This window comes from Eretmochelys imbricata, chromosome 9 (assembly GCF_965152235.1).
Source record: "Eretmochelys imbricata isolate rEreImb1 chromosome 9, rEreImb1.hap1, whole genome shotgun sequence".
Classification (NCBI taxonomy): Eukaryota; Metazoa; Chordata; order Testudines; family Cheloniidae; genus Eretmochelys; species Eretmochelys imbricata.
The window spans coordinates 48,388,698-48,415,543 of record NC_135580.1 but is presented as its reverse complement, the minus strand read 5'-3'; the positions used below and the strand labels follow the sequence as shown (position 1 = coordinate 48,415,543).

The 26,846-nt window shown below is 43.0% G+C and overlaps 1 protein-coding gene across 5 annotated transcripts in view; it reads right to left on the bottom strand.

The window, feature by feature from the left end:
• Positions 1–26,846, bottom strand: part of STAG1 (STAG1 cohesin complex component) — a 373,810-nt gene that overhangs the window by 82,481 nt on the left and 264,483 nt on the right. For all 5 annotated transcript variants that reach the window (XM_077825490.1, XM_077825488.1, XM_077825489.1 and 2 more), the window contains 3 exons: positions 22,351–22,438; positions 20,085–20,165; positions 7,174–7,266 (listed from right to left, as the gene is read on the bottom strand). In XM_077825490.1, coding sequence (XP_077681616.1) covers positions 7,174–7,266; positions 20,085–20,165; positions 22,351–22,438 — 262 coding nt within the window. The remainder of the gene's footprint in view (positions 1–7,173; positions 7,267–20,084; positions 20,166–22,350; positions 22,439–26,846) is intronic.

The following is a 26,846-nucleotide window of genomic DNA, read 5'->3' as shown; positions in this document are numbered from 1 at the left end:
GAATATGACAGGCCAAGATATCTGATAGATGGAACTTGACTGAAGAGAAAGCCCAGAGAACATGAGGGTCAAGAAACAGTCAAAGAGCTGAGGGACTGGTGCTGAGTCACACTAAAAGCTATCAGCTCCATGTTTGTGCATACAAATTAAATCACTGGTCATTAGAGTTCCATGTCTGAAGCTGTTAGATAAAGAGATTCCTGGATCAGTCCATTTGGTTTTGTTAGCGGGTCTTGGGATGCTAGGAGATGGTAATAAAAGTACACTGACCATTCCAGCAAGTCTGAAAACCAGCATTGTTTTATCTATGCTGGCACCACTAAGATGACAAGACTGATGGGGCTTGGATCTTTTTGATCATCATGGGGGATGAGTGGAATTGGTGAGAAGAAACACAGCAGGCCTCTGCTCTAAATCAGCAAATATGCATCTTTAATGCACCCTCTATGTGGCAAACAGGGAAGAAGACTAACAGGAGCATTGCTGAGTAGCCACAAATCAGACATCAGGAATGGTAACATACAAAAGCCAGTTGGAGAACATTTCAATAACAGATTTAAAAGTAGCTATACTTGAACAAAAAAACTTCAGAAACAGACTTCAAAGAGAAACTGCAGAACTAAAATTCACTTGCAAATTCAACACCATTAATTTGGGCTTGAATAGGGACTGGGAGTGGCTGGCTCATTACAAAAGCAGCTTTGCCTCTCCTGGAATTGACACCTCCTCATCTATTTTTGGGAGTGGACTACATCCACCCTGATCAAATTGGCCCTGTCAGCACTGCTTCTCCACTTGTGAGGTAACACCCTTCTCTTTATGTGTCATTATATAATGCCTGCATGCAGTGATGAGCTGCCAAAATCTTAACAACAGGTTCCCTCCTCACCCCACGAGAGGGTCGTTACCCACCCCCACGACTCCTGCCCCATCCAACCCCCCCGCATTCCTTGACGCCCCCCCCCCCCCCCAGGACCCCTGCCCCATCCACCCCCCTCCCCTGTCTGCTCCCAGAACTGGGCAGGAGGGTCTCGTGGGCCACCGTAGTGGGTGCCCACCCCACCCCTAAGAGCCAGAGGTACCTGCCGGGAGGCGAGGTGTGGAGTCCTGGCGGTGCTTACCTGGGGCAGCTCCCAAGAAGAATCTGGCAGGTCCCTCTGGCTCCTAGGGGCAGGGGAGCGTAGCTAGGGGGGAGTGGCGTTCCCCCCAATGATCACATCAAAAGTGGTGCCTTAGGCACCGACTCCCTGCGTGCTCCACGCTCAGCTCCCTGGCCCCAGCTCACCTCCGCTCCACCTCCTCCCCTGAACGCACCGCCCCGCTCTGCTTCTCAGCCTGCCCTGGCTTCCCGCGCGAACAGCTGATTCGCGGGAAGCCTAGAGGGGGCGGAGAAGCAGAGCGGGGCGGTGTGTTCAGGGGAGGAGGTGGAACGGAGGTGAGCTGGGGCCGGGGAGCTGCTGGTGGGTGCTCTGCACCCACCAAATTTTCCCCTTGGGTGTTCCAGGGCTGGAGCACCCATGGAGTCATTGCCTAAGGCACCACTTTTGGCCGGTTAAATTTAGAAGCCCTTTTAGAACTGGTTGTCCCTTGTGGAACAACTGGTTCTAAAACGGCTTCTAAGTTTAAAAACCGGTTCTAGCGAACCAGTGCGAACTGGCTCCAGCTCACCACTGCCTGCATGTGTCATTTTCACTCCATGCATCTGAAGAAGTGGTTTTTTTACCCACGAAAGCTTATGACCAAATAAATCTGTTAGTCTTTAAGGTGCCACTGGACTCCTTGTTGTTTTTGTGGATACAGACTAACATGGCTATCCCCTGATACTTAAGGCCAATGTTGTCAAAGTGAGGCTCCTGACTAGGTGGTTTACCTGAGTTAGTGCAGGGAGAATATTCCTTCCCTGTCCTGGTTTAACTCAGAATTCATCCCTAGTGGAAGCTGTCAGCTCTTTTTATCTCGCATGCTGGGCTCTAATTGGCTTCTGCCTACTCTTGGCCCTTCTAGGTACCACAGGACCAACTCTGGTTCTGCCTGCAGCTGATCATGGGAGGCCTCTCTCCTGGAGATATGAACTCCCTGCTCTTCCCTACCAGCAGGGCACCTTCTTAGGGCAAGGTGTGCCAAGATGATGGGGCCTCTGGCAGCAAATAGTGAATGCCTAGTACACTCTGTCACAGGGAGGTTAGACACTGTTCTGTCTAGGGTACATGTATACTACACCAGACAAGATGATGGTCAGCAATGGAAAAATTATTGTGACTTGCAATAGATGGGATGTGCTATGTTCTGCTTCCTGCCAGAAGATAATTCCTATGCATGAAGTGCAAGCTGATGGATAAAATGGAAGAAAAGAGTCATGTTCTTGAAGAACTACAGAGCCTGCACTGCATCAGAGAGGCAGAAAAGTTCCTGGACAACTGAATTCAGGCATCACTACCACAGATCCAGCAAGAAAAAGGAACAGGAAGTGAGGGAGCAGGATAGAATAGAAACTAGAGTGGAGGATTGGCAATTCATGGCCACTTGAGGAAAGAGCACAAGGAAGCATTCAACATGGCCAGAAGCAGAAGATGGGCAGTCTGTGACCATGCAAGGAAAGAGAAACAGGAGGAATTCTACTCATCTAGAGGTATCCCATCACTATCAGGTACTCAGCATGGCAACCGCAGATATGTCTCTGAAGATTTAGCCAGAGGAAAGGAACAGGAGTCTACATGGGCCACACTTGAGGATGGACATTCAGCCCAATCGACGAGGATGCCAAGCATGACCAGGAAAAGATTTCTGACTGTCCAAAGAAGACGGACAATCCTCAGTGGAGGCATGACATTAAGAAGGGACAGAATCTTCTGCAAGGGACAAAAGGATGGCGTGCTCTCTTCCAGTAGTGAAGACAAGATAAGCAAGACTGGATGGGATCCAGAAGACAGTGGGCAAGGCTCCACCTGCATATGTTATATATTGGTATGAATGAGAACTTCAGATGACGCTTTGCAGATTTTCAAAGACCTCAGGGATCTCGGAAGGGAGCTGAAGGAGAGGAAAGTCCAAATGCTCTTCTCTGGGATTCTTCCTGTTACAGAGCAAAATAAGACAGAGACGATACTCGAGTGAACTGTTGGCTAGATAAGTGGCTAGGCAAAAGTAGAGGATTTTATATATGTGGAACTTTGGGTCACCTTTTATGGGGAGAGGACAACATATGTGTCACAGATTTGGTCGAGCTCCCACTGCTAGCAGCCCACCAGATGGCTGTGTGGGGATCTGATTACCCATGTGTTTTAAATCTCTAGAGCAGGGGTCTCAAACTCAAATGACCATGAGGGCCACATGAGGACTAGTACATTAGCCCGTGGGCTGCACCACTGACCCTCCCTCGCTGCCCCACCCCCCCTCCACCCCTTCCAAGAGGCCCCGCCCCTGCCCCGCCTCTTCCCTGCCCCCATTCCAACCCCTTCCCCAAAATTCCCATCCCAACTCCGCCCCCTCCCTGCCCCCAAAGGGTGCAGGAGGGGTGCAGGGTGCAGCAGGGGGCTCAGGGGATCTGGGTGCGGCAGGCGACTCAGGGCAGAGGGTTGGGGTGCAGGAGGGGTGTGGGGTGCATCAGGGGGCTCAGGACAGGGGGTTGGGGTGCAGGAGGGATTCGGGGGGTGGGTCCGGCCCGACGCACATCAGGGGCAGGACAGGCTCCCTGCCTGCCTGCCCCGCCCCCGCGCCGCTCCGGGAAGCGGCTGGGACCTGGGGGGGCCACAGGGGTCTATGTGTTGCCCTGGCCACTCCTCCAGGTACCTCCCCCGAAGCTCCCATTGGCCAGGAACGGGGAACTGCTTCCTGGAGTGGCGCGGGGGCACCGGGCTGGAGCCGCTCTAGGTAAACACTGTGGGGGGGAGGGGGTGGGTGTGCCGCCGCGGGGAGCTATTGGGCCGCAGAAAATAACCCCACGGGCCGCGTGTTTGAGATCCCTGCTCTAGAATCTGAACAGAGCCCAGGCACTATCCCAGTCTTGGGGCCCCTAGGCACACACTCAGAGTGAAGATCCTCTGTCTAACACTCCCATCTGAGAGCTGCAAACACAGGACCCAGCTGCCCAGCCCCTGGAACCAGCACTGACAACTTAGACTCCACCTGCAGCTTAAGCACAGCCTCTGCCAGGATTCCATTGAATGTGTGAGCCTGCTGGGTTACAGTTTAGGTCTCTCTGGAGCCATGTGGTAGATGTAGCCCATAACAAACACACACTTTGCACAGACATTTAACACATTATTGGGTTTTATTTACTCACCTGAGACATATAAAGACACACACAAAAATAATAAACCCTACATGCATTTCTCTCTCTCTAGCTCACCCTTCCTTTGGGGGACCATCCCGACTTCAGATAGTCAGCTCCTCTGCCCCCTTACCTCACCCAGCTCCTGCAGCAGCTTCCCTCATCTTAAGCTGATAAAAATAGCCAGAGAGAGAGAGCCAGTAGAGCAGCTTCTGCTCTGTATAACCTTGCAGTCTCCTCTGTCAGGTGACTCCATTTAGCTTCAACAAGTGATCCCAGACTCTTACCAGTTGACTTCATTGCTAGGTGACTGGTCCTCTGATAAACCAGTTCTCCTGGGTGGGAGCCAGAGACTCTTTTGTATAGAGATCAGTATGTCTCCACTTAAGTCAATATACCTCCTTTGTTATCCTTTTGGAATTCTAGGAATTCATAATCTCACACACAATTCATAAATTGTGCAGTCTTATTCCCCAAATCACCAGAGTATGGTTTGGATTTAGTAGATGGGGAACCAAGGATGGACTAGTCAGGAGAGCATTCAACTAGCAACAAAAGAGAAGAGTATTAAGGGGGAAGCAAAATGCAAATACAAAAACACATAACTCAGACTCCATGTATTATGAATGTAAAGGATCAAGGTGTCAAGGGATAAAGAGAAGAAATTCTTTAATTGTCTACATATCTATGCTTGAAGCCTGGGAAATAAACAACAGGAATTAGAAATACTCATTTTTTAAAAGAAATTTGACACAAATAGTATTATGGAAATCTGGTGGGATGAGTCACATGACTGGAATGTTAAAATCACTGGCTACACCTTATTGGGAAAAATAGAGCATGCAGGAGGGAAGGGCAATGTCACTGTACATCAAAGATACTATTAGCAGCTTTTGAATAATTCACAGTTCTGAAATGCAGGACCTGGAATGCTTCTGGCTCAGAGTTGCAAATGATAAAGCACAAAACCAACTAAACATCTGTTTTAGACACCAAATAAGACTAGACAACAGGATGAACAGCTCTTTAAACATCTATTTATACCATGTAGAAAGAAAAACTGAATTATCATGGGTGCTTTCAATCTGGGGGACATATGATGGAGGATTAATGCTACCAGTGTGAAATGTCCTTGGAGCTTCTAAAAATCAGTGCTTTAAAAGGCCCAATTGTCCGAAGTTGAAAACAATTATGAACAAAACTGACCGGGAGGAGAAACTTAGACAAAACAATGTGAATTATAATTTGCAGTTGTTTAAGAAAACTTTATCAGATACACCAAAAAGCCCACAATCTGACAATCACAAAATAAGGCTTTTTTGATTTAAAATGAGAGTAAAAAGCCATCCTAGATAAGAAGGGAAATGAATGCAGTAATAAAATTTTATCACTCAAACAAATGGAAAAGGGGGAAGTTGACAGCAATGACTATAAATTAGCAGTTATGAAATACAGACAATTTGATAAGGGAAGCTAAAGATATCAGTGAAAAAATTTTGGCCACTAGGGTTAAGGACAATACAAAGGAATTTTAAAAAGATCTCAGGAACAAAATCAAGAAATCCTAGCAATGGTATAGGTCTATTACTAGATAAGGATGGTAAAATTGTCAATGCTGATATAGAAAATGGAGAACTGTTCAATAAATATTTCTGATCTGAATTTGAAAAGAAGCTGGATGACATATTCACATCCTACAGTGATAATGAAATATGCTTTATGTCAACAGTAACTAGGCAGAATGTTAACAGCAGCTACTAAAGTTAAATCTGCAGAAAGGGATAGTTGTACCCAAAAGTTTAAGACGAATTGGCTAAGGAAATCTCGGAGCTGTTGATGTTTAACAAATCCTAGAACACCGGGAAAGTTTCAGAGAAATGGAGAAAAGATAATGTGCCAAAATTTAAAAAGGATAAATGGGATAATCTAGGTAACGACAGGATGGTTAGCCTCACATTGATGCTGGGCAAGTTCCTGGGAAAGCCTTCAGGAATATATTAAAGGATACTGACAAAATTAATGCAAACCAACCTAGTTTTACAGAACATAGATATTGTGAAGCAAACTTTATATTGTCTTTTGATGAGATTGCACAAAATATTGATAAACCTTTATATATAAGGGCCAATTCTGACAGGAGACCCTTCCAATAGCTAATACACAGTAATGGGCAATTACACTCAACTATGAAAATCTGCTGCCTACCCATACAATCATAATGCATGTGCGCACGCACACAGAATTTCAACCAACCTGGGAAACAGGGAAGGAAGCAGTAAGCCCTGAGTCTCAAGGAAGTGAACATTATGAGAACTAAAAAATTCCCCAAATATGATTTTTTGAGTTAGGAACTAACAGGAAGAGACACTGACAGGATATATCAATTTTTAAGAAAAACTGAGTTTTCCTTAAGAAGAAGTGGCTATTTGTAAATAGAAAGACTACTGTAAAACAACATCTGAGATCACTGATTCAGTGTCCTCCAGGGAATTCCTATATCATAGCGGCAATAAAAGAACTGCTACGGGAGACACTGGTTCTCCTGTTGGGGAAGAGTGCAGCATGCCTTACTGGAGCCAATGGCTTGCAGCTCTAGAAGTATCAGAGTTCTCCACTCTCAAATTGGCACAGACACAGAAGTGAAGAACTGTCACAGCATGTACCCGTGGGATATTGCATTTTGTTGCCTATGGTGCAGGATGAATTTGGCTCTAGATATGTTATGGTGTGCTCAGAAAGAGTCTGTATGAATATATTTCTATGGACAGTTTGTTTGGTTTATTAAAAAGAATAGCACAGAAGATTGTTTCATCACAAGACTGATCTAATAAAAACTTCTTCTTGGTTCTTGCTATGCTTAAATAATCAAACGTTTGTAAAGAACATGTGAGTGCATTTCTTACCTGTTCTTTGACTGGAGTGTTGACATTCGATAGGCACTGCTGGCAGACAGCCAGAAAGGATTTCACAGTTTTCCTCAATACCAACAAGTCCTCCTGAATAAACATTGAAAAGGGATAATATTAATATTAGAGGACTAAAACATAAGATCATGAGAATGGCCATTCTGGGTCAGACAAATGGTCCATCTAGCCCAGTATCCTGTCTTCTGACAGTGGCTGGTGCCAGATACTTCAGAGTGAATGAACGGAACAAGGCAATTAGTGAGTGATCCATCCCCTGTCATCAAGTCCCAGCTTCTGGCAGTGAGAGGTTTAGGGACACCCTAAATCTGGAGATGGGGATGTGTCCCTGACCATCTTGGCTAACAGGCACTGATGGACCTATCCTCCATGAACTTATAAAATTCTTTTTTGAACACAGTTATAGTTTTGGCTTCACATCATCCCTGGCAACAAGTTCCACAGATTGACTGTGTTTGTGTGAAGAAGTACTTCCTTATGTTTGTTTTAAACCTGCTACTTATTAATTTCATTGGGTTATCCCTGGGTCCTTGTATTATGTGAAGGAGTAAATAACATTTCCTTATTCACTTTCTCCACACCAGTCATGATTTTATAGCCCTTTATCATACCACCTCAGTCATCTCTTTTCTAAGATGAACAGTCCCAGTCTTGTTAATGTCTCCTCATATGGAAGCTGTTCCACATCCCTAATCATTTTGCATTGATTCTCTATACTTCGCTATACTTTTTTCAATTCTAATATAACTTTTTTGAGATGGGGTGACCAGAACTGCATGCAGTATTCCAGGTGTGGATATCCCATGGATTTATATAGTTGCATTATGGTATTTTTCTGTCTTATTTACTATCCCTTTCCTAGTGTTTGCTAACATTCTGTTAGCTTTTTTGACTAATGCAGCCCATTGAGTGGATATTTTCATAGTAGTATCCATGATGACTTCAAGGTCTCTTTCTTGAGAAGTAACAGCCAGTTTACATCCCATCATTGTGTATGTATTTTTGGATTATGTTTTCCAGTGGGCATTACTTTGCATTTACCAACATCAAATTTCATCACCAATTTTCTTGCCTAGTAACCCAATTTTGTGAGATCCCTTTGTAATCCTTTGCAGTCAGCTTTGGACTTAACTAGCTTGAGTAATTTTGTACTGTCTGCAAACTTTGCCACCTCACTCTTTACCCCCTTTTCCAGGTCATTTATGAACATGTTGAACAGCACTGATCCCAGTACAGATCCTTGAGGGACCCTGTTATGTATCACTCTCCATTGTGAAAACTTATCATTTATTCCTACCCTTTGTTTCCTATCTTTTAATCAGTTACTGATCCATAAGGCGACCTTCCCTCTTAACCTAGGGCAGTTTACTTTGCTTAAGAGCCTTTGGTGTGGGACCTTGTCAAAGGCTTTCTAAAAGTCCAATACACTATATCAACTGGATCCCCCTGGATCACTGTCCATGTGCCTGTTGCACTCTCACGGAATTCTAATAGGTTGGTGAGGCATGATTTCACTTTAGAAAAGCCGAATATAATGTGTTCATCTATGGGTCTAAAATTCTGTTCTTTACTATAATGTCAACCAATTTGCCTGGTACTGAAGTTAGGCTTACTGGCCTGTAATTGCCCTGGAGCCATTTTTTTTAAATTGGCACTACATTAGTTATCCTTCAGTCATCTGGAAAAGAAGATGATTTAAGTGATAGGTTACATAACAGTCAGTAGTTCTGCAATTTCATATCTTAGTTCCTTCAGAATTCTTGGGTGAATACTATCTGGCCCTGATGACTTATTACTGTTTATCAATCTGTTCCAAAACCTCCTCAACTGACACCTCAGTCTAGGAGAGTTCTTCAGATTAGTCATCTAAAAAGAATAGTTTGGGTGTGGGAAACTCCTTCACATCCTTTGTACTGAAGACCAATGGAAAGAATTCATTTAGCTTCTCCACAACTGCCTTACCTTCCTTGAGTGCTACTTCAGCACCTCGATTCTCCAGAGGTCCTATTGACTGTTTGTCAGGCTTCCTGCCTCTGATTACTTTAAAAAACTTTTTGCATTAGCTTTTGGGTCTTTTGGTATTTGCTCTTCAAATTCCTTTTTGGTCTGCCTAATTATATTTTTACACTTAACTTGCCAAAATTTATACTCCTTTCTATTTTCCTCACTAGCATTTGACTTCCAATTTTGAAAGGATGTCTTTTTGCCTCTAACCACCTCTTTTCCTCCCGTTTAGCGATGGTGGAACTTTTCTGGTCCTCTTACTGTTTTTTTTTTATCTGCAATGTACATTTAATTTGAAACTCTATTATGATGTTTTTAAATAGTTTCCATGCAGTTTTCAGGGATTTCACTCCTTTGAGTGTTCCTTTTAATTTCCATTTAAACTAGCTTCCTAATTTTTGTGTAGTTCCTGTTTTTGAAGCTCAATGCTATTATGGTGGGTTTCTTTGGTATTCCCCCCCTATTATTAATAATATATTAAACCTCCATTCCCAATCTATTAATAATAGATTGCCAGGACAAGAAAATAAAAGAGTTGACAAATAATTTCACACACAATCAAGCCTACAGCTCTCCAAGCAAAAATGGAGAGGCAATGAAAAGAAAACAAGGAGCTCTCTGGAGAGGCACTGTCTGTATTGCACCTAGCACAATTGGAACTTTGCAAAGGGGTCTAGGTACCACTCTGATAATAAACAATAATAAGAATATACTATCACCACATCCAAGATATTTTTAAATACAGATACCAGTTACAAGCTTGAATTTTAAATTTAGATTTCAATTTTAAAAGTTTTCAAACAAAAATTTAAGACAACAAAGTAAACCTACATGGTATTTATCTAGAACTTGGTACCAGGATAATTCAACAGGAAAAGAAAAATCTGTTAAATATCAATAAACATGAATCAAGTCCAACAACATCACAAGGTCCTAACAATCTGCAGAGAGGGGAGCTAGAAAGGCAAGCTTGCTTTGTAGAAAAACCTGCTGACGTACTGGCCCAGGAACAGGAATTAACGACTTGGGGACCAGAGGGAGGGAGGTTTGAGGGACTGGAGAACGGAGGATTCATTGGGAATGGTGCATTGGGAAGTGTGTGGGTAACTGATGGATCGGGGGGATATCTGATGGAATTATAGATTTGGGCGATGGGAAAGATGGTTACCTACTTTTCCTTAACTGTTGGTCTTCAAGATATGTGTTGCATATGTCCATTCCATTGTAGCTGTTTGAATACCTCATTCATAGTTATCAAAGGTTTTTTGCTCAGCAGTACCTGTCAGGGCAGCATGAGTGCCCCTGCCTTGCGCCAGTGCATGCAGTTATAAAGGGCCCCATTGCCCCCAACCCTCCTGAGTTCCTTCCTCCTGGAGCAGGGGTGGCCAACCTGTGGCTCCGGAGCCACATGTGGCTCTTCAGAAGTTAATATGCGGCTCCTTGTATAGGTACCAACTCTGGGGCTGGAGCTACAGGTGCCAACTTTCCAATGTTCCAGGGGGTGCTTACTCCTCAACCCCTGGCTCTGCCCCCACTCCACCCTTCCCGCCCCCTCCCCCGCCGTGCCCTCGCTCCTCCCCTCCACAACTTCCTGCATGCCACAAAACAGCTGATTGGGGGGTGCAGGGAGACGGGGAAGGTACTGATCAGCGAGGCTGCTGGTGGGTGGGAGGCACTGGGAGTGGGATGGGGGAGCTGACGGGGGGCTGCTGACATATTACTGTGGCTCTTTCGCAATGTACATTGGTAAATTCTGGCTCCTTTTCAGGCTCAGGTTGGCCATCCCTGTCCTGGAGAGACTCCAGTGGAAGGAAGGTGGATGGTGGAATGGAGATGTGTAACATTCCCTAAACAACAGTATTTATGGAAAAGTCAGGTAACTGTTTTTAATTCTTCAAAAGTGATTCACATGTCCATTCCACTTTAGGTGACACACAGTTCAAGCTGGAGGTGGGTTTGGCGTCTACTCAAACAGAGATTGTAGGACAACCTGTCCACATCTGGCATCATCTCTAGACTGAGGAGCGATGGCACAGTGGGAAGTAAATGTGTGGATCAAAGACCAGGTTGCCACCTTACTAATGTACAGGATGGGCATCTGGGCCAGAAAGCCTGCAGAAGCTGCCTGTGATTTAATTGAACGAGCCACCACTTTTGATGAAGGTTCTGTACTTGCCAAAGTATTTTTTAATACTTATTTTTCAGGACTAACGAAGTAAAACAGTAAAACAGAAAAAAACATGCTTGTTGACACTCAAGTAATTACATTGGTGAGGCAAGATTTCCCTTCACAAAAGCCATGTTGACTCTTCCCCAACATATTCCAGCCACTAGTGTTAGGTATCTTCTGCCTGTGTAGTCCATGATCAAGGTGTTTCTTAATATTCTCTTTGGTAAATAGAGTTAGCTCCTCAACCACTAATTATTTATGAATTATTCTCTGAATCTTTTCCAGTTTTTCAATAGACTTTTTAAAGTGTGGATACCAGATTTGGACATAGTATTCCAGTAGTAGTCTTACCAATGATATATACCAAGGTATTATCACCTCCTTGGTCCTACTCAGGACTCCTCTATTAACATAGCCAAGTATCGTGTTAGCCCTTTTGGCCACTGCATCACATTGGGAACTCATGTTCAGTTGGCTAGCTACAATGGCCCCTAAAACTTTTTCAAAGTCACTGCTTCCAGGATGAGTCCCTGATCCTTTGTGACCTACATTCTTGTTCCCAGATGTAGGTTCTTGTATTTAGATGTATTAAAATGCCTGTTGTCTAATTGCATTCAGTTTCTCAAGTGATCCACATTACTCTGTAACAGTGACCAGACCTCATCATTATTTACTACCAATCTTTGTATCATTTGCAGTCTTTAAATGACTTTTCATTTTCTTCTAGGTCATTGATAAAAATATTAAATAGTATTGGGCTGAGAATAGATCCCTGTGGGACTCCATTAGAAACAACCCCAGTGGATGATGGTGGTTCTCCATTTACAATTACTTTTGAGATCTAAGAGTTAAGGAGTTTTTAATCCTTTGAATATGGACCATAGTGAGTTTGTATAATCTTAAACAGAAGCCATAATGCATTATATCAGTATGGTTATCTTTAACAGCCAAACGTGCAAACATGTCAAGAACAGTATCAGGTTTGTCTGTTTTCCATTCAGTGATATTTATTGGTATTAATTTTGTTTCTGACCTTTACCTGTTTATTGGTAGAGTACTGTATCAGCCATTCCATGATTTTGCCTGTGATTAATATCAGGCTAACCAGTCATTTGTTACTTGGGTCATCCTGTTTACTCTTTTTAAATATTGATATAACTTTGATAGTATTCCAGCCCTAGGTTCCATAAAATACTTATGAGTTCAGTACAGAGACTGAAGATTATAATTAACATTTGTCCAAGACGCAATAGAACAAATAATGTCCAGGATTTAGTTTTCTTCAATTTTATGTTTTTTTCATTTTCCACTCTGTAACATTTTCCTCAACTTTGGAAAGTTACAGAGCAGCAAAAGGAAAATTTTGTAACTTTTCTGAAGTTCACTAGTCTAGCCCAGTCACCAGGAGCACGCTTCGCCTGGGCAAGATGGACAGCACTGGTGTGTTATCAACATATTAAACATCTCTTTGAATGGCTCTCTTAATGACCTTGCACACCCACTGAATAAGACAGTGACAGCACAGAACTCTGTGGTAGTTCACATGTTGGCCCTCAGTGCAGAAGAGCAATTGCCCATACTACTCTCCAGGATCTTCATGTGAGTAAATCACAAAGCAATCCAAGGACAGTCCAATCCATTCCTGCCAGGCTCCACAGGCATGTTAAAAATCCACAGTTTTGAAGGCAGCTGATAGATCTAATATCAGCTGGGCACAAAATCTTTATCCAACATTAGGTGAAGACCATTGATCAGCACAATAAATACAGTCTCTGTACTGAACCCAGATAGGAGTCCTGACTGACAAGATCAAGATACTCAAAAGTTGTATGATCACAACCTTTTTCATATTTGTAACCAAAAATGGAAGTTTAGATTCGGGTTAATGCTTAGCAAGATTCCCAATGTGAAAAGACGACTTTTTGAGCAGAGGACAAGAGTGACTCCTCTAAAGCAATGGTTCTCAATGGGGGTACATGTACCCCTAGGAGTAAGCAGAGATCTTCCAGGGGGTACATCAACTAATCTAGATATTTGCCTGGTTTTGCAACAGGCTATATAAAAAGCACGAGTGAAGTCTAACTAAAATTTCATACAGACAATGACTTGTTTATGCTGCTCTGTATACTATACACTGGAATGTAAGTACAATATTTATATTCCAATCAATTTATTTTATAATTATATGATAAAAATGAGAAAGTAAGCATTTTTTTCAGTAATAGTGTGCTGTGACACTTTTGTATTTTTATGTCTGATTTTGTAAGCAAGAAGTTTTTAAGTGAGGTGAAACTTGGAGGTATGCAAGATAAATCAGGCTCCTGAAAGGGGTGCAGTAGTCTGGAAAGGTTGAGAACCACTGCTTTAAAGCAACTGGCACCCTGTCTTCCTAAAAGGAAACATCAACAACCCCACCAGCAAAAAGGAGAAGGATGCAGCACACAAGATGTGGCAAAATATTCTACTAATGTGTCCAGAACCTTGTGAGTGACAGTGCTCAAAACCCAAGCAGGGAAAAATCTGTCTAGGTACTTATATGCTCCTCTTCACTGTAGTGACTGAGCACCTCCCAATTAAATATAAGAACTACAACTAACAAACATTTTTCTCTCTCTTTCCCTTCCTGTAAAAGTAGCTTGAAAACTAGAATGTTTTTTGCCTCATTCCTTCTCTCCTCCACATATATGTGAGGATTACATGAAGACATGTGGTAACACAAGTAAATAGGTTTTGCATTTAGTTTTGAAAGCTGTGAGGCTAGTGACCATTTTTATCTCTCTAAAAGTGACTTACAAAATTTGGGTCCCACTCTCAAGAAAGTTCCATCTTCTGTTGGTCATAATTCTGATAGAATGTAGCTGTTGTAGGAAGTCATGGTCAAGGAAGAAGAGATGATCTCCTAGAATTGGGACAATCTGATGGATCATTCTGAATACGATGACAGAAACTGAATTTGGCTCTGTAAGTGATGGGGAGCCAATGCTGAGGGCAGAGCAGAGGCAGTATGTTCATAGCCATCTGTGTTACTCAACAAATGGGCTGCTGCATTTTGTAGCAGTTTCAGCTTATTTCATCAAGTTTGGCTTCATTCCCACTATAAGGAGTTGAAACAGTCAAACCTGGAAGGTCACAAATGCATGGATTACTATGACCAGATTTGTGCCTGACAGAATGGAATTGGATTACCCATCAGAAGTGAATAATCTCTAACACACACTGAAATGTGGTAATTCCAACCCATGGCAAAAAGAACATGGATCAAATGGCTCCCAAAATGAAGGAAAGGCAGATATACAGCAGACTGGATTTGTGCTCAGTCAGCATACCAAATCTCAGGCCTGCTACACAAACTAATGGATTAAAAACTTGCTAACTGATAGGTCTCAAAATGTAACTGTAAATGGTGAATTGTCATCGAGCAGGTCTGTTTCCAGTAGGATCCTGCAGGGATCGGTTCTTGGCCCTATACCATTTAACGTTTTTATCAAGACTTGGAAGCAACATAAAATCATCAGTGATAAAGATTGCAGATGACACAAAAACTAGGGGAGTGGTAAATAAAGAAGAGAACAGATCACAGATACAGAGTGATCTGGATCATTTGGTAAATTGGGCACAAGCAAACATGTGTTTAATACAGCTAAATGTAAACCTAGGACAAAGAATGTAGGCATTCTTACAGGATGTGGCATTCTATCCTGGGAAGCAGTGACTCTGAAAAAGATTTGGGGGTTGTGGTGGACAATCAGCTGAACATGAGCTCCCAGTGTGATGCTGTGGCTAAAAGAGCTAATGCAATCCTGGGATGCATAAATGGGGGAATCTCGAGTAGGAGTAGAGAGGTTATTTTACTGGTTATTTGGTACCGGTGTAACTACTGCTGGAATACTGAATCCAATTCTGGTTCTCCCCACCCTGGTATCCTGGTTCCTACCCCAACCCCCTTCTAGGACTTCTCCTGTTGGAGGGGTCCTGTCTGAGTCCCCATGCTAGCTTGTTCAGCAGGTAGTGCAGCCTGGGTTCCCACGGCACCCTACTGAGTTTGGGACTCTGTCTGGGTCCCTGCTGTACATTGCTGAGCTCAGGACTCCGTCAGGGTCTCTAAGGTACCCTGCTGAATTTGGGATTCTATTTGGGTCCTTACAGTATCCTGATGAACCAAGGGTTCTGTCTGGGTCCCCTCTGTACTCTGCTAAGCGTGGGACTCTATCTGGGTCCCCACTGTACTCTCTGTCTCCATCTGGTTCCTCACTTTACTCTCCTATGCCTGGGGTTCAGTCTGGGTCCCTGCTGTATCCTGCTGCACTTAGGGCTCCATCTGCGTCCTCACTGTATCCTGCTGAGTTTTCCCTCTCTGGACCTGGGCCAATTCTTGTGCAGGGCCAAGCATTGTTTCCTCTGCCCCTTGGCTCCCACCTGCACCCGGACCAACTCTTGTTCTAACCTGACAAGTTGGCTGATGATTTTCTCCGGTGAGGTACTTACCTTGTCCAACTCCTGTTGACACTTCCTAAGATGGTCCCTCAGGCCTTAGGGAAAATTGTGTTCTCCCTTTCAGTCCCCCTTTGCCATCCTTACTCTGGCTCCCAGCCCCCTTACCTCCTTTCCTAGATGGTCCTGGACCCTCCTGGTCCCAGGCTGCTGTCCTAGCCCCTTTTGCATGAGGGCTGAGAAACCCACCCAGTCTCTCCCCAGAACTATGGGCCAACGCGCCCTTTACCACCCGGACATGCAGTCAAGCTCTCCAACTCCGTGCCTCCAGCTTAACTTCTGCAGTGGGGTAGACTTGGATCTCACCATAGATACAGGAGACATTCATTGGGAGGTGTCTGTCCAGGCTATTTAACTTCAACTGGTCTTCCAGAATGAGAGTGCACCCAAAACAAGTCCCTTAACTACAGTTCCTCCCACCTTAACTGCTACTACCCACTGTGTGCCCATCTGGACTCTCAGAGTGGACCCCACAGCTTGGTCCCACTGTAGTAACAGTTTAGGTAGTCACAGTTCATAATTGAGCAATTTTTTTTTAATATGCCTGGCCTGGCCATGAGGGAAGCAAACCCCAGAGCCCCTTGGTCCCTTCCCACTAGTATTTCCAGTAACCCGCAGGGCTCCCCAGAACCCTTGGAGGTGCTGTGTGCCTCCTGAGTTTAGGATACTCAGGGTCTTTCCCACTTGAGGGCTTCCCTGGGTTACCCCCTGGTGAACTCCCCTCAGTTTATTACATTGTCCTGGTCACTCAGAGATGGCTTCAGCTCACTCCACCGCTTCCTCCACTGGGGCCGGCTGGAAGCACTTTACCCAGCTCTGTGCCTCTTTGGCAGAACTTTCAGGAACTGTTCAAGGACCACCTGATCCAGAACCTCCTCCCCTGACCTGGTCTCTGGGCAGACACACCACGTCAAGAGGCTGCAGATGTGCCCCTTGCGGGAACGGTTCCACCAGGAACCTGTGCCTATAAGCTTCTGGAGTCAGCCCTAACCAGTCCAGGATAGCTACCTTCACCACCGGGTAGGAGTTTGCCAGCTCATCACTTATTACCCAGTAAGCCACCTGCACCTCCCCATTCAGAAACTGTGCTATGTAGACTGCCCAAACAGACTCCTCCCAGTCTGCTGCCTTTGCCACTCACTCGAATGTCTGGAGGAAGGCCGCCGGGTCATATTGTGGTCCAAGCTTTGCAAGGCCCAGAGCCAACTGGACCCGAGTCCCATCACCAATTGCACTACCAGGTGTGACACAGCCCAACCACTTCTGTATCCACGCCTATTGTTTGGAGTGGACTTCTTGCCAACTCTGTTGTGTAGTGAACCGGGCCTCCTGCTGTTTCTGCTGATTTTTCCATCATCTGCATCAGCAAAGTCTGGGTCTGGTGCTGGTGTTTTTGCTGTTTCTGCATAGTGGCTACCTGCTGCTGCTGCCTTGCCACTAACAGGCTGATCACCAACTCCATCTTTCTACTTAGTCTAGGGGTAGATTAGGTATCACTGGGATGGTTGCCGATTCACCTTGGCTCCAAACATGGGCTGCCAAGCCCAGTCTCAGTTGAAGAGGTTTATTCTTTTACAATAAAGGTTAAACAACCAACCAACCAACCAGAATGCAGTCTTAAGTCAATACCTGGCCCCCAGTCTTCATGGCAACCACGCTCAGCTCCTGGCATCATCTTAGCCTCAGCCAGTTCTGTTCCCGCCTTGGAGCAGCAGCCACAGGGTTGCTTCCCCAAACCCTCCCTTACTCCAGGGACTCACCACAAGAGTTAGTTCCACTCCTGTGTGGCCTTTGCTGAGCAGGACTCAGCCTGTCAGAGTCCTTCCCTCTCAGCTGCCTCCTAGCAGCCCTTCATAGACCCAGGTATAGCCCAGCTCTTTAATTAGCTGGATTAAGCTCACCTGCTCCAGTCCAGGGGAGCAGTGCTCAGTCTATCCACAGAGACTGACAGGAACAAATATTTAATAATGAGCTCTTCAGTCTAGCAGAGGAAGGTCTACTACAATCCAATGGCTGGAAGTTGAAGCTAGACACATTCAGACTTGAAATAAGGCATGATTTTTTAATGGTAAAGGTAATTAACCATTGGAAGAATTTACCAAGGGTGAATTCTCCATCACTGACAATTTTTAAATCAAGTTTGGATGTTTTTCTAAAAGATCTGCGCTAGGAATTAATTTGGGGAACATCTATTGTCTGTGTTATACAGGAGGTCAGACCAGATGATCACAATGGTCCCTGCTGGCCTTAGAATCTGTGAAAGCACATATGAGCAACAGATGCTGCACCTTGCTTCTCTCTGAGGTGCTTCCCTTTACCTTGCCTTCCGCTGTTAGCCAGGCTGAGGTTTTTGGAAAAGTGAGCAGAAGTCACCAGATGAAGGATGTTGTCTCTGGCTTTGGAATAAAGACAACATAATGCTCCTTTTCATTTGATCAGGAAGAGCAAACCTCAGACACATTCCAGTAGACTTTGTGCCATTCTGGGGACAAATCCAAGCCATCCAAATAGTAACAGCTCCACAGCTGTATTACTTATTAGTATGATGTCATTCAAAATTCCATCCAATTACTTTTAAATGATTCAGCACATGATCAATGCACATATAGGAAAGGAAAAGTCCAAAAGTTAGAACAGAAAATTTAGAAACTAATAAAACTAAAAAAGGTAAATTACAGGCTTCCAAATGTAGAATTAATTTATACTGCAAATGGTCTTTCACAGTTTGTGCCATCTAATTACAAATATATAAAAACTCTAGGAATGGTACTTTTTCTAATTCAAGCCTGTCTAGCTGCATCAATGTAATATGGATTGACCTACTATTAAAAGAATTAGTTTGAATAAGGATACATATACAAGAACATCTTTACAACATTTGCATTCCTGCTTGCTTAGAGCATGAGTCATTTCCTAGAACTCTTTCTACAGTAAAATTTGCATTTGCCTCTTGTCTAGACTCAGCATTTTATACAGTGTTACTGGGGATATCTTAACCTACTTGTGCATTTCTTTCTTTCAAAGAGAGATGGGAAAGTGAGCTCTTTTTTGTTTTTATGCAGTAAAATATATGCATTACAAAGTGAGTCTGAAATAAAATAATTTAAAATCATTTGTAGGATTTTTTTAATGTGTCCTACTGGATAATTATGCATGCTAGAATGCAGTTGTCTCTTACCTCCTGTGTCAGAATCATATTTAGTACATGCTTATTCATTGATATAGGGTACTAAAAATAATTTTTATAATGAGCTACAACTTCCTTTCATTTTACAAAGAGGCTGATCCTTAGAAGGTGGAAAAGTTCTTTGTGTCCCAGTTTTATAGCACAGTTACACTGACATAGCAGACATTGCTTCACATTTTGGCCCCATTCCAGAAACACTTAAACATATGCTTAAGTCCTGTCCTGAATAGAGATGCTTTTCTTAATCAGACTCTTTATTAATATGACTAAGGAACAAACTCTAAGAGTTTAATTTGACATGGGAAGGCTGTATCTGTTACATAAAGAAAAAACTGCAATGCAAGTCAGGAGCACAAGGGGTCTTTCGGGAGGTGATGCGTGTATAGAGATAAGGTGTTGGACAGTCCAGGACTTTGTGTGTGCAAAGTGTTTGCTGCTGCCCATGGTTTTATGATAATTAGGTTTAGTTCTGTGCCATTGTTTTAAAACAATAATATTAATATTACGAAGAGACCTTTCTGCTTTAATAATGCTGATAGTTATTGCTTAGTGCTTCATTAGTAACATCCACTACTAGCAAACTTACATTTGCCTTTGGCAACATTAAAAATATAGTTATTCATTAAAAACTAAATACCATGTAGATGTTCAGTTATCTGTGATGCTACAAATCAACATTATTTCCCGAACTGCAATCCATTCTAATTAGATAAGCTGTATCACCAACACTTAATCTCTGGCTCAGGCGTCTGTGCCCTTAGAGAAGTGTATTAGACATCTTCAGAAATGAAAAATCAACCAGGATCAACTTCCAATACAGAACAGGGGCAGATCCTCCATTGCCCTGTACTCTGTCTGGTCAAAGTGGGTATTAAATGCTAGTAAATCAGAATGGTAATGATTCACACCCACTTTGCACTGGTGTAAAAATGACTGCACATAATGCAGGGAATGGGGAATCAGGCCCAATGTACTTAGTGACCTAAGCAAGGTTAAACTTCTTCAGTAACAGCTGTCTATATAGGAATTTTTACTTACTTTGGAGGGGGAGCCTTCTGTGATTTTCACCAGCTGCCAGAGAATAGAGTAATGGGAACACTGTAGTGCCTGAACAACTATCTGTAATAGAGGGAACACAAAGAATGCCAATAAACGGGAAGGCATCAAGTACAAGTCTAAAATTTAGTTAGAGTTTATGAAGAATTTTGGAAAAGAAGTGATAATAGCTCTCGTGTAGCACTTCTCATTTTCAAAGGTATGATTTTACCCCTTAGCTGTCTTAGTATAAGTAAAGATCATTTACCGCATTTGGTGGGGAAAAAAATTGTAGGTGCTGGGAAGGAAAACTGTAACAGATTCTTTGTCTGTCAGAGCAGAGTAAAGAAAGGCACAGAGGCAAGTCTGAACATGACAAAAGTATGACCCAACATCTGGATATCTCCATGTAAAAGCATGTTTTAATCCATCAAATTCTTAAACTGTCAGTATGACAGTCTGGTAACATGACGCAAATCAAAGAGAACACACGTCTCATGGAGATGGCAGGGATAATATTAGTGCTACAGAGATATCAGTGGGAGGTGTCACCTGTAATTCAGTAAGAAAATTAAAGGACAACGGTGACTTCCTCTCAAAATCTTGTCCAGATCAGCGATGTGTCCCATAATCAGCAGAAATGAACATAGAAGTATGTCTATGGGCAGAGAAGCTATACTGGAAGAGTACTTAACTTTTTATTTCTCTATGCTGGAGGTTTTTTGTCAGGTATGTTATGTCTGTGGCAGCCCTAAGTACTTCACAATGAAGTTTTATGTGAGGATAGTACTAAAGGCCAAATTATCCCATTCTGCAAAAATACTGCTGTTGAGGGCTCGTGAGGAAAACTCTATGAGATTCACTTTTCAGTGTTTTCTTTCCACTGGCCCTCAAATGGGAGCAATTTGGAAGGGGGTCACACCCCTACTAAAACACAGAACCAAAGGACAGTTGACAGTTATAAAGACAGTTGTTACTCTGCCAGTCTCTTCTCCCTGGGCAGCATGGTTCCAGCATGAACCAGGCTGTCCTGCTGGCTGACCCCTCTGTAGCCTCTCAGCAGTAGCTTTAGAGAGACCTGAGGAGGGTGTTTCAGCTCAGAAATATAGGGCTGAATGCTCAAAAGGAGTTAGGTGCTGTCACGCTCAGCGTCACAATGCCTAACTATTAGGTGCCTGGAAAAATCATTGTGATTGCCAAAGCCTGACTTAGGCACCTAAGCTCCTATATGATGAATAAGGAGAGACAGGTGCCTTAAACTGCAATTCATAAAAGCAAGAACAGTAGGTGGGGAGCCACCTAAGACAGCGAATGGGAGATGCTGACCAGGAGTGCATGCTAGAGACAGGCTTCTTAGTCTGGGATCCAGGGAAGCAGCTAGCTCCGCTTGCAATTCTGAAGCCAGGAACCTTCTTTACAGTTAGGCACCTTAAGCCATTTTAGCAAGAAGCTATTGGAGGAGGAGGTGCCAACCTTATAACTTTTAGCCCAGTCATTAGAGCACTGGCCTGGGATTTAGGGGATCCAGGTTCAATTCCTCTCTCCATCATAGGGGGAGAAAGGATCTGACCGGGGTCTCCTACCCCTCAGAAGACTACTCTTACCACTAAGCTATGGGATACTCTGAGGTACTCTGAGGTGGGACTCCTTCCATGTCTCCTGTTGAATAATGAGTGACTGGTGCAGGAGCACTGGATGCTGGGTCTCCTACATGGGTGTCCTAACCACTGGACTACAAAGTCATTCTTGCTCTCTGGCCCAGTGATTGTTCCACTGTGGACAAATACTTAAATGGTCACTGAGCCAGCATTACAGTGTAATCATAATTCTAATCTTACCTAGCATGTATGTAGCACATTCCATAGCAGAGTACATAACATTATCTTCATTTTATAGAGGAGGAAACTGAGGCACAGGAAGATTTAAGGACCAGTTTTTTAAAGGTATTTAGGCATAGCAATGCCTGAATGCCTTTGAAGACCTGGGCCTAAGTGACTTGGTTAAAGTCACACAGTGAGTCAGCTGCAGAGCCAAGAACAGAACCCAAGTCTCCTGACTCCCGGCCCTGCATCTCACTAATAGTGACCTTTCATTGAAAATCCAGGAATTTCATTAAAATTAATTTCACTGTGTGACCAAAAAGCATGGTTTAAACTGTGGTTTAAAGGCTAGGGCATCTACTTATTGTGCTTCTCTATGATTATCCTATTAACACTCATCAAGCGTTTAACTCCCCCAAACGATATAATGTATATATTGTTAATTGTACCTGCTCTGGCATAGCTCCATGTTCAATTCCAGTCCTCAGTAATCTGTAGCAGTTACTAAACAGATCCCACTTTGTGAGATCATGAGCACTAAAAGAAGAGGCAATAAAAAGACATTAGTTGAGTTTCATGAGAAGAAAACGGTCTTTGCGACTCAAATCAATAGTTCAGTATTTGTTTGCAATGTTGAGACAACAGAGCAGTTTGAAAGACACTTGTATAAGTTAGTTCACACTACATTAAAATTTGAAGTTGTGCTTTTTCATAAATTAGGAATATTTTACCACAAGAGGTTTTTGCTAATGCAGAATTAAAATCAATGCAAACCATACACCTTTATATATACACAGAGGTAGCTGAATCGTGGTCAAACTATCATGTCTCGAACTTGCCTCTAAATCAGCTTACTTCTGTGATTCTAAACACTGCTGGAACTTCAGCAGACATTTCTCAGGCATTGTGGCAGATACCCACAAGGGAAGTAAAATAGAATATTTTAAATGAAAAATAATTTTAGGCAAACTAAATTTAGGTATTTTTCTCCAGTTATTTCCAATAAAATATTTAATTTTAAAATAGTAAACGTTCTAAAACATCTAATGTAAGACAGAAGGGATCTAGTCACAGGAGACTGGAGAGGAAGAGTACTGAGAAAAGCTCATGAGACCCGTCACTTCACATCAGGTTACAAGGGCCCGATCCTGCAAAGAGAAGCATATGGGTGGATGCCTGCACCTATGTAGAACCTCACTGATTTCAATGACTTAGGCCTTGTCTACACTACCATGATAAGTCAACCTAAGTTACACTACTCCAGCTACGTGAATGTTAACTGGAGTCAACGTAGCTTAGGTTGACTTACTGCGGTGTCTACACCGCGGTGTGTCAATGGGAGACACTCTCCCATCGACGAACCTTACTCTTCTCATTCTGATGGAGTAGTGGAGTCGACCGGAGAGCACTATGCCATTGATTTAGCGGATCTTCACCAGACCCTCTAAATCAACCCTCGCTGCATCCATCAGAGCAGCACAGATCTCCAGTAAGTATAGACGTGGCCTTAATGTAAAGCTACACTCTTATTGCTGAAGCACTGATTATTATACGCAGTTATAAAAACTAATCCTCTTGTACTGAAAAGTGAGGAAATATTTGGGCAGTCTCTGCTATTGGTTTGTAACCACTCATATTGTCATTTAATTAAAAGCTCTTGAAAAGCAGAATTGTAGAAGACCCTAAAGACAAAAAAAAACAACAAACCCTCGCACATAAAAGTTGAATTTCAGGTAGGCTTGGCTCCATGACAGTAAGATGTGTATTATATAAATTCTAGGCTCCCAGGTTACTGTCTCTGAATAATGTTGTGTACACTGACTCTGATTCAACAAAGCACAAAGACTTGTCCACACAAAAGTTGTACCATTTGAATAATACCAACAGAGTTAAAGCAGTACACAACCTCCTAGTGTAGATGCAGTCATGCTGAAACAGTTTATTTCGTAGGGAAGGAGAAAATAAAAATTCTGTCTTGTTTATGAATTTTCATTCTAGGACCCTCAATGACAGACAGTCTTCACAGGGGGTGTTCTCTGTTTCCATGGCAACTGAAGGCAGACCAGATCTTTGCTCTATGCCTGGGCTTAGGTCTGCCCCTCAGGAAAAATTCTCCAGAACGATAACCTCCAAAGCTGGAAAAGTACTAACTATACAAAAGTTTAAAAGTGCTATTCAACTCAAACTATTTGCAGAAGAGTTTTGACATGAAATTTTGGGATTTCCTGGAGGAACACCCTCTTCCCTTCCAAACTAGTTAACCAATGAACAACAGCCAGAAGAAAACCTGGTCATAATGCAATACTCTGAGGGAGGATCAGACTGTCTGACATGGAGGGTACTGAAGAATGAAAATTCACTGATAAGACAGAATTTTCCCTCTTAGTTCCCTCCATGTCAGACAGTCTTTACCGTGGGATGCAGAAAGCAGTAAGTCATCCCTAGGGAGGGAAGATTCAACTTATGTATGTAGAACTGAAAAGACATTTCAGGGTTATTGGGGCACCCTGTTCTGAAACACCCTTCTACCAAATGCTGCATTAGCAGGGAGAGGATGTCAACGGAAAGTGAGGATTTAAGCTCATGTGTAAACTTTACAGGCCCTCCTCAAAAGTTTGCAATGACACAGAAATTGGGGGTGTGGTAAATAATGAAGGGGACAGATCACTGATTCATAGAGATCTGCATCACTTGGTAAACTGGGCACACGCAAACAATATGTGTTTCAATTAAGCTAAACATAAATGTATACATCTAGGGACAAAGAAGTAGGGCATACTTACAGAATAGGGGACACTATTCTGGGAAGCAGTGATTCTGAAAAAGATTTGGGGGTCGTGATGGATAATCAGCTGAACAGGAGCTCCAGTGTGATGCTGTGTCCAAATGAACTAATGAAATCCTGAGACGCATGAATAGGAGAATCTCGAGTAAGAGTAAAGAGGTTATTTTACCTCTATACTTGACACTGGTGTGACCGCTGCTGGAATGCTGTGTCCGATACCCCCAGTGCAAGAAGGATGTAGATAAATTGGAGAGAATTCAGAGAAGAACCACAAGAATGTTTAAAGGATTAGAAACATGCCTTCTAGTGAAATACAGCTCAATCTATTTAGTTTAACAAAGAGAAGGTTAAGGGGTGACTTGCTCATAGTATAGCAGTATCTACCGGGGGAACAAATATTTAATAACGGGCTCTTCAGTCTAGCAGAGACAGCTATAACATGATTCAATGGCTGAAAGTTGAAGCTAGAAAAATTCAGACTGGAAATAAGACAAATTTTTAACAGTGAGAGTAATTAACCATTGGAACAACTTACCAAGGGGTCAAGGTGGAGTCTCTATCACTGACAATGTTTAAATCAAGATTGGATGTTTTTCAAAGACTTGCAGTAGGAATTATTTTGGGGAATTTCTCTGGCCTTGCTATACAGGAGGTCACACTAGGTGATTACTATGGTCCCTTCTGGTCTCGGAACCTATAAAAGAGTGTATTTCTCTGTCCACAAGACCACTCCTCTTTTCATATTGGTAACGGCAGTTGTACTGGAGGCTTTGAATGCCTCTGCTATATGCACCTTTATTCCATTGTAGGCTCTGTTCACACTCAACTTATGCATTTCTGCTTCCTTAGAATGCATGGATTCAGCCCGTAGGGTAACAATACAATTTCCTATTATATGAGGAAAATTGAGATGACCTTAGAGATGGAAGCATGTTTAGTTCATAGTACAACTGTGTATCATGGAACATGTAAACTGAGGTTTCACTGAGAGCACACTAAGCTTCAACCCCCACTTGGGGAAAGAAGGTGGTGAGCAGGCAAGACACTTTCAGTGAGAAGACGACATACCAACTATGAAGCTGAAAGGTGCTGTTGTTAGGACCTGCAGCCCACAGATTAAGATCATGAAGGACAACAAAGGTGTGACAAGATTATGACTATCAACAGATGGCTCAGGCAGTGGTGCTATAAGGAGGGCTTTGGGATGTATGGCCACTGGGAGGCATTCATGGACAGAGGACAGTTCTCTCGGGATGGACTTCATCTGAGTAGGGAAGGAAATAGACTTCTAGGATGGAGGCTGACACAACTGATTAAGAGAGCTTTAAACTAGGAATTTGGGGGAGATGGTTGGGAGATGTCCAGGTAATCTCTACACCAGATTTTAGCATTGAGAGGGAAGAAAACAAAGTAAGAAAAGATTCAGCCGTGGGTAGGAGAATGGACATAAGGAGGAAGGGCAGTGTGGATACCAGTCTAATAGGTCATACTGGCTGTAGAATGGGCATGTCTAAACGGCTAAAGAATGTGAGCGAGGCCAAACAGCAAAAATTAAGATGTTTGTAGACAAATGCGAGGAGCCTAGGTACAAAATGGAGGAACTAGAGCTACTGGTGCAGGAAGTGAAACCAGATATTATAGGGATAACAGAAACATGGTGGAATAGTAGTCATGACTGGACTACAGGTATTGAAGGGTATGTCCTGTTCAGGAAAGACAGAAGTAAAGGTAAAGGTGGTGGAGTAGCATTGTATATCAATGATGAGGTAGAATGTACAGAAGTAAGAAGCAATGGAATGGCTAAGACAGAGTCCCTCTAGGCAAAAATCACACTGGGGAAGAAAACTACTGGAGCCTCCCATGTGATAGTGCTTGGGGTGTGCTATAGACCACCGGGCTCTAATTTGGATATGGATAGAGCCCTCTTTAATGTTTTTAATGAAGTAAATACTAATGGAAACTGCGTGATCATGGGAGACTTTATCTTCCCAGATATAGACTGGGAACAGATATAAAGTGAGAAAGGCTAAAAGTCAAGTAGAGTTGGACCTTGCAAAGGGAATTAAAACCAATAGTAAAAAGGTTCTATAGCCATATAAATAATAAGAAAAAATGAAGAAAGAAGAAGTGGGACCGCTAAACACTGAGGATGGAATGGAG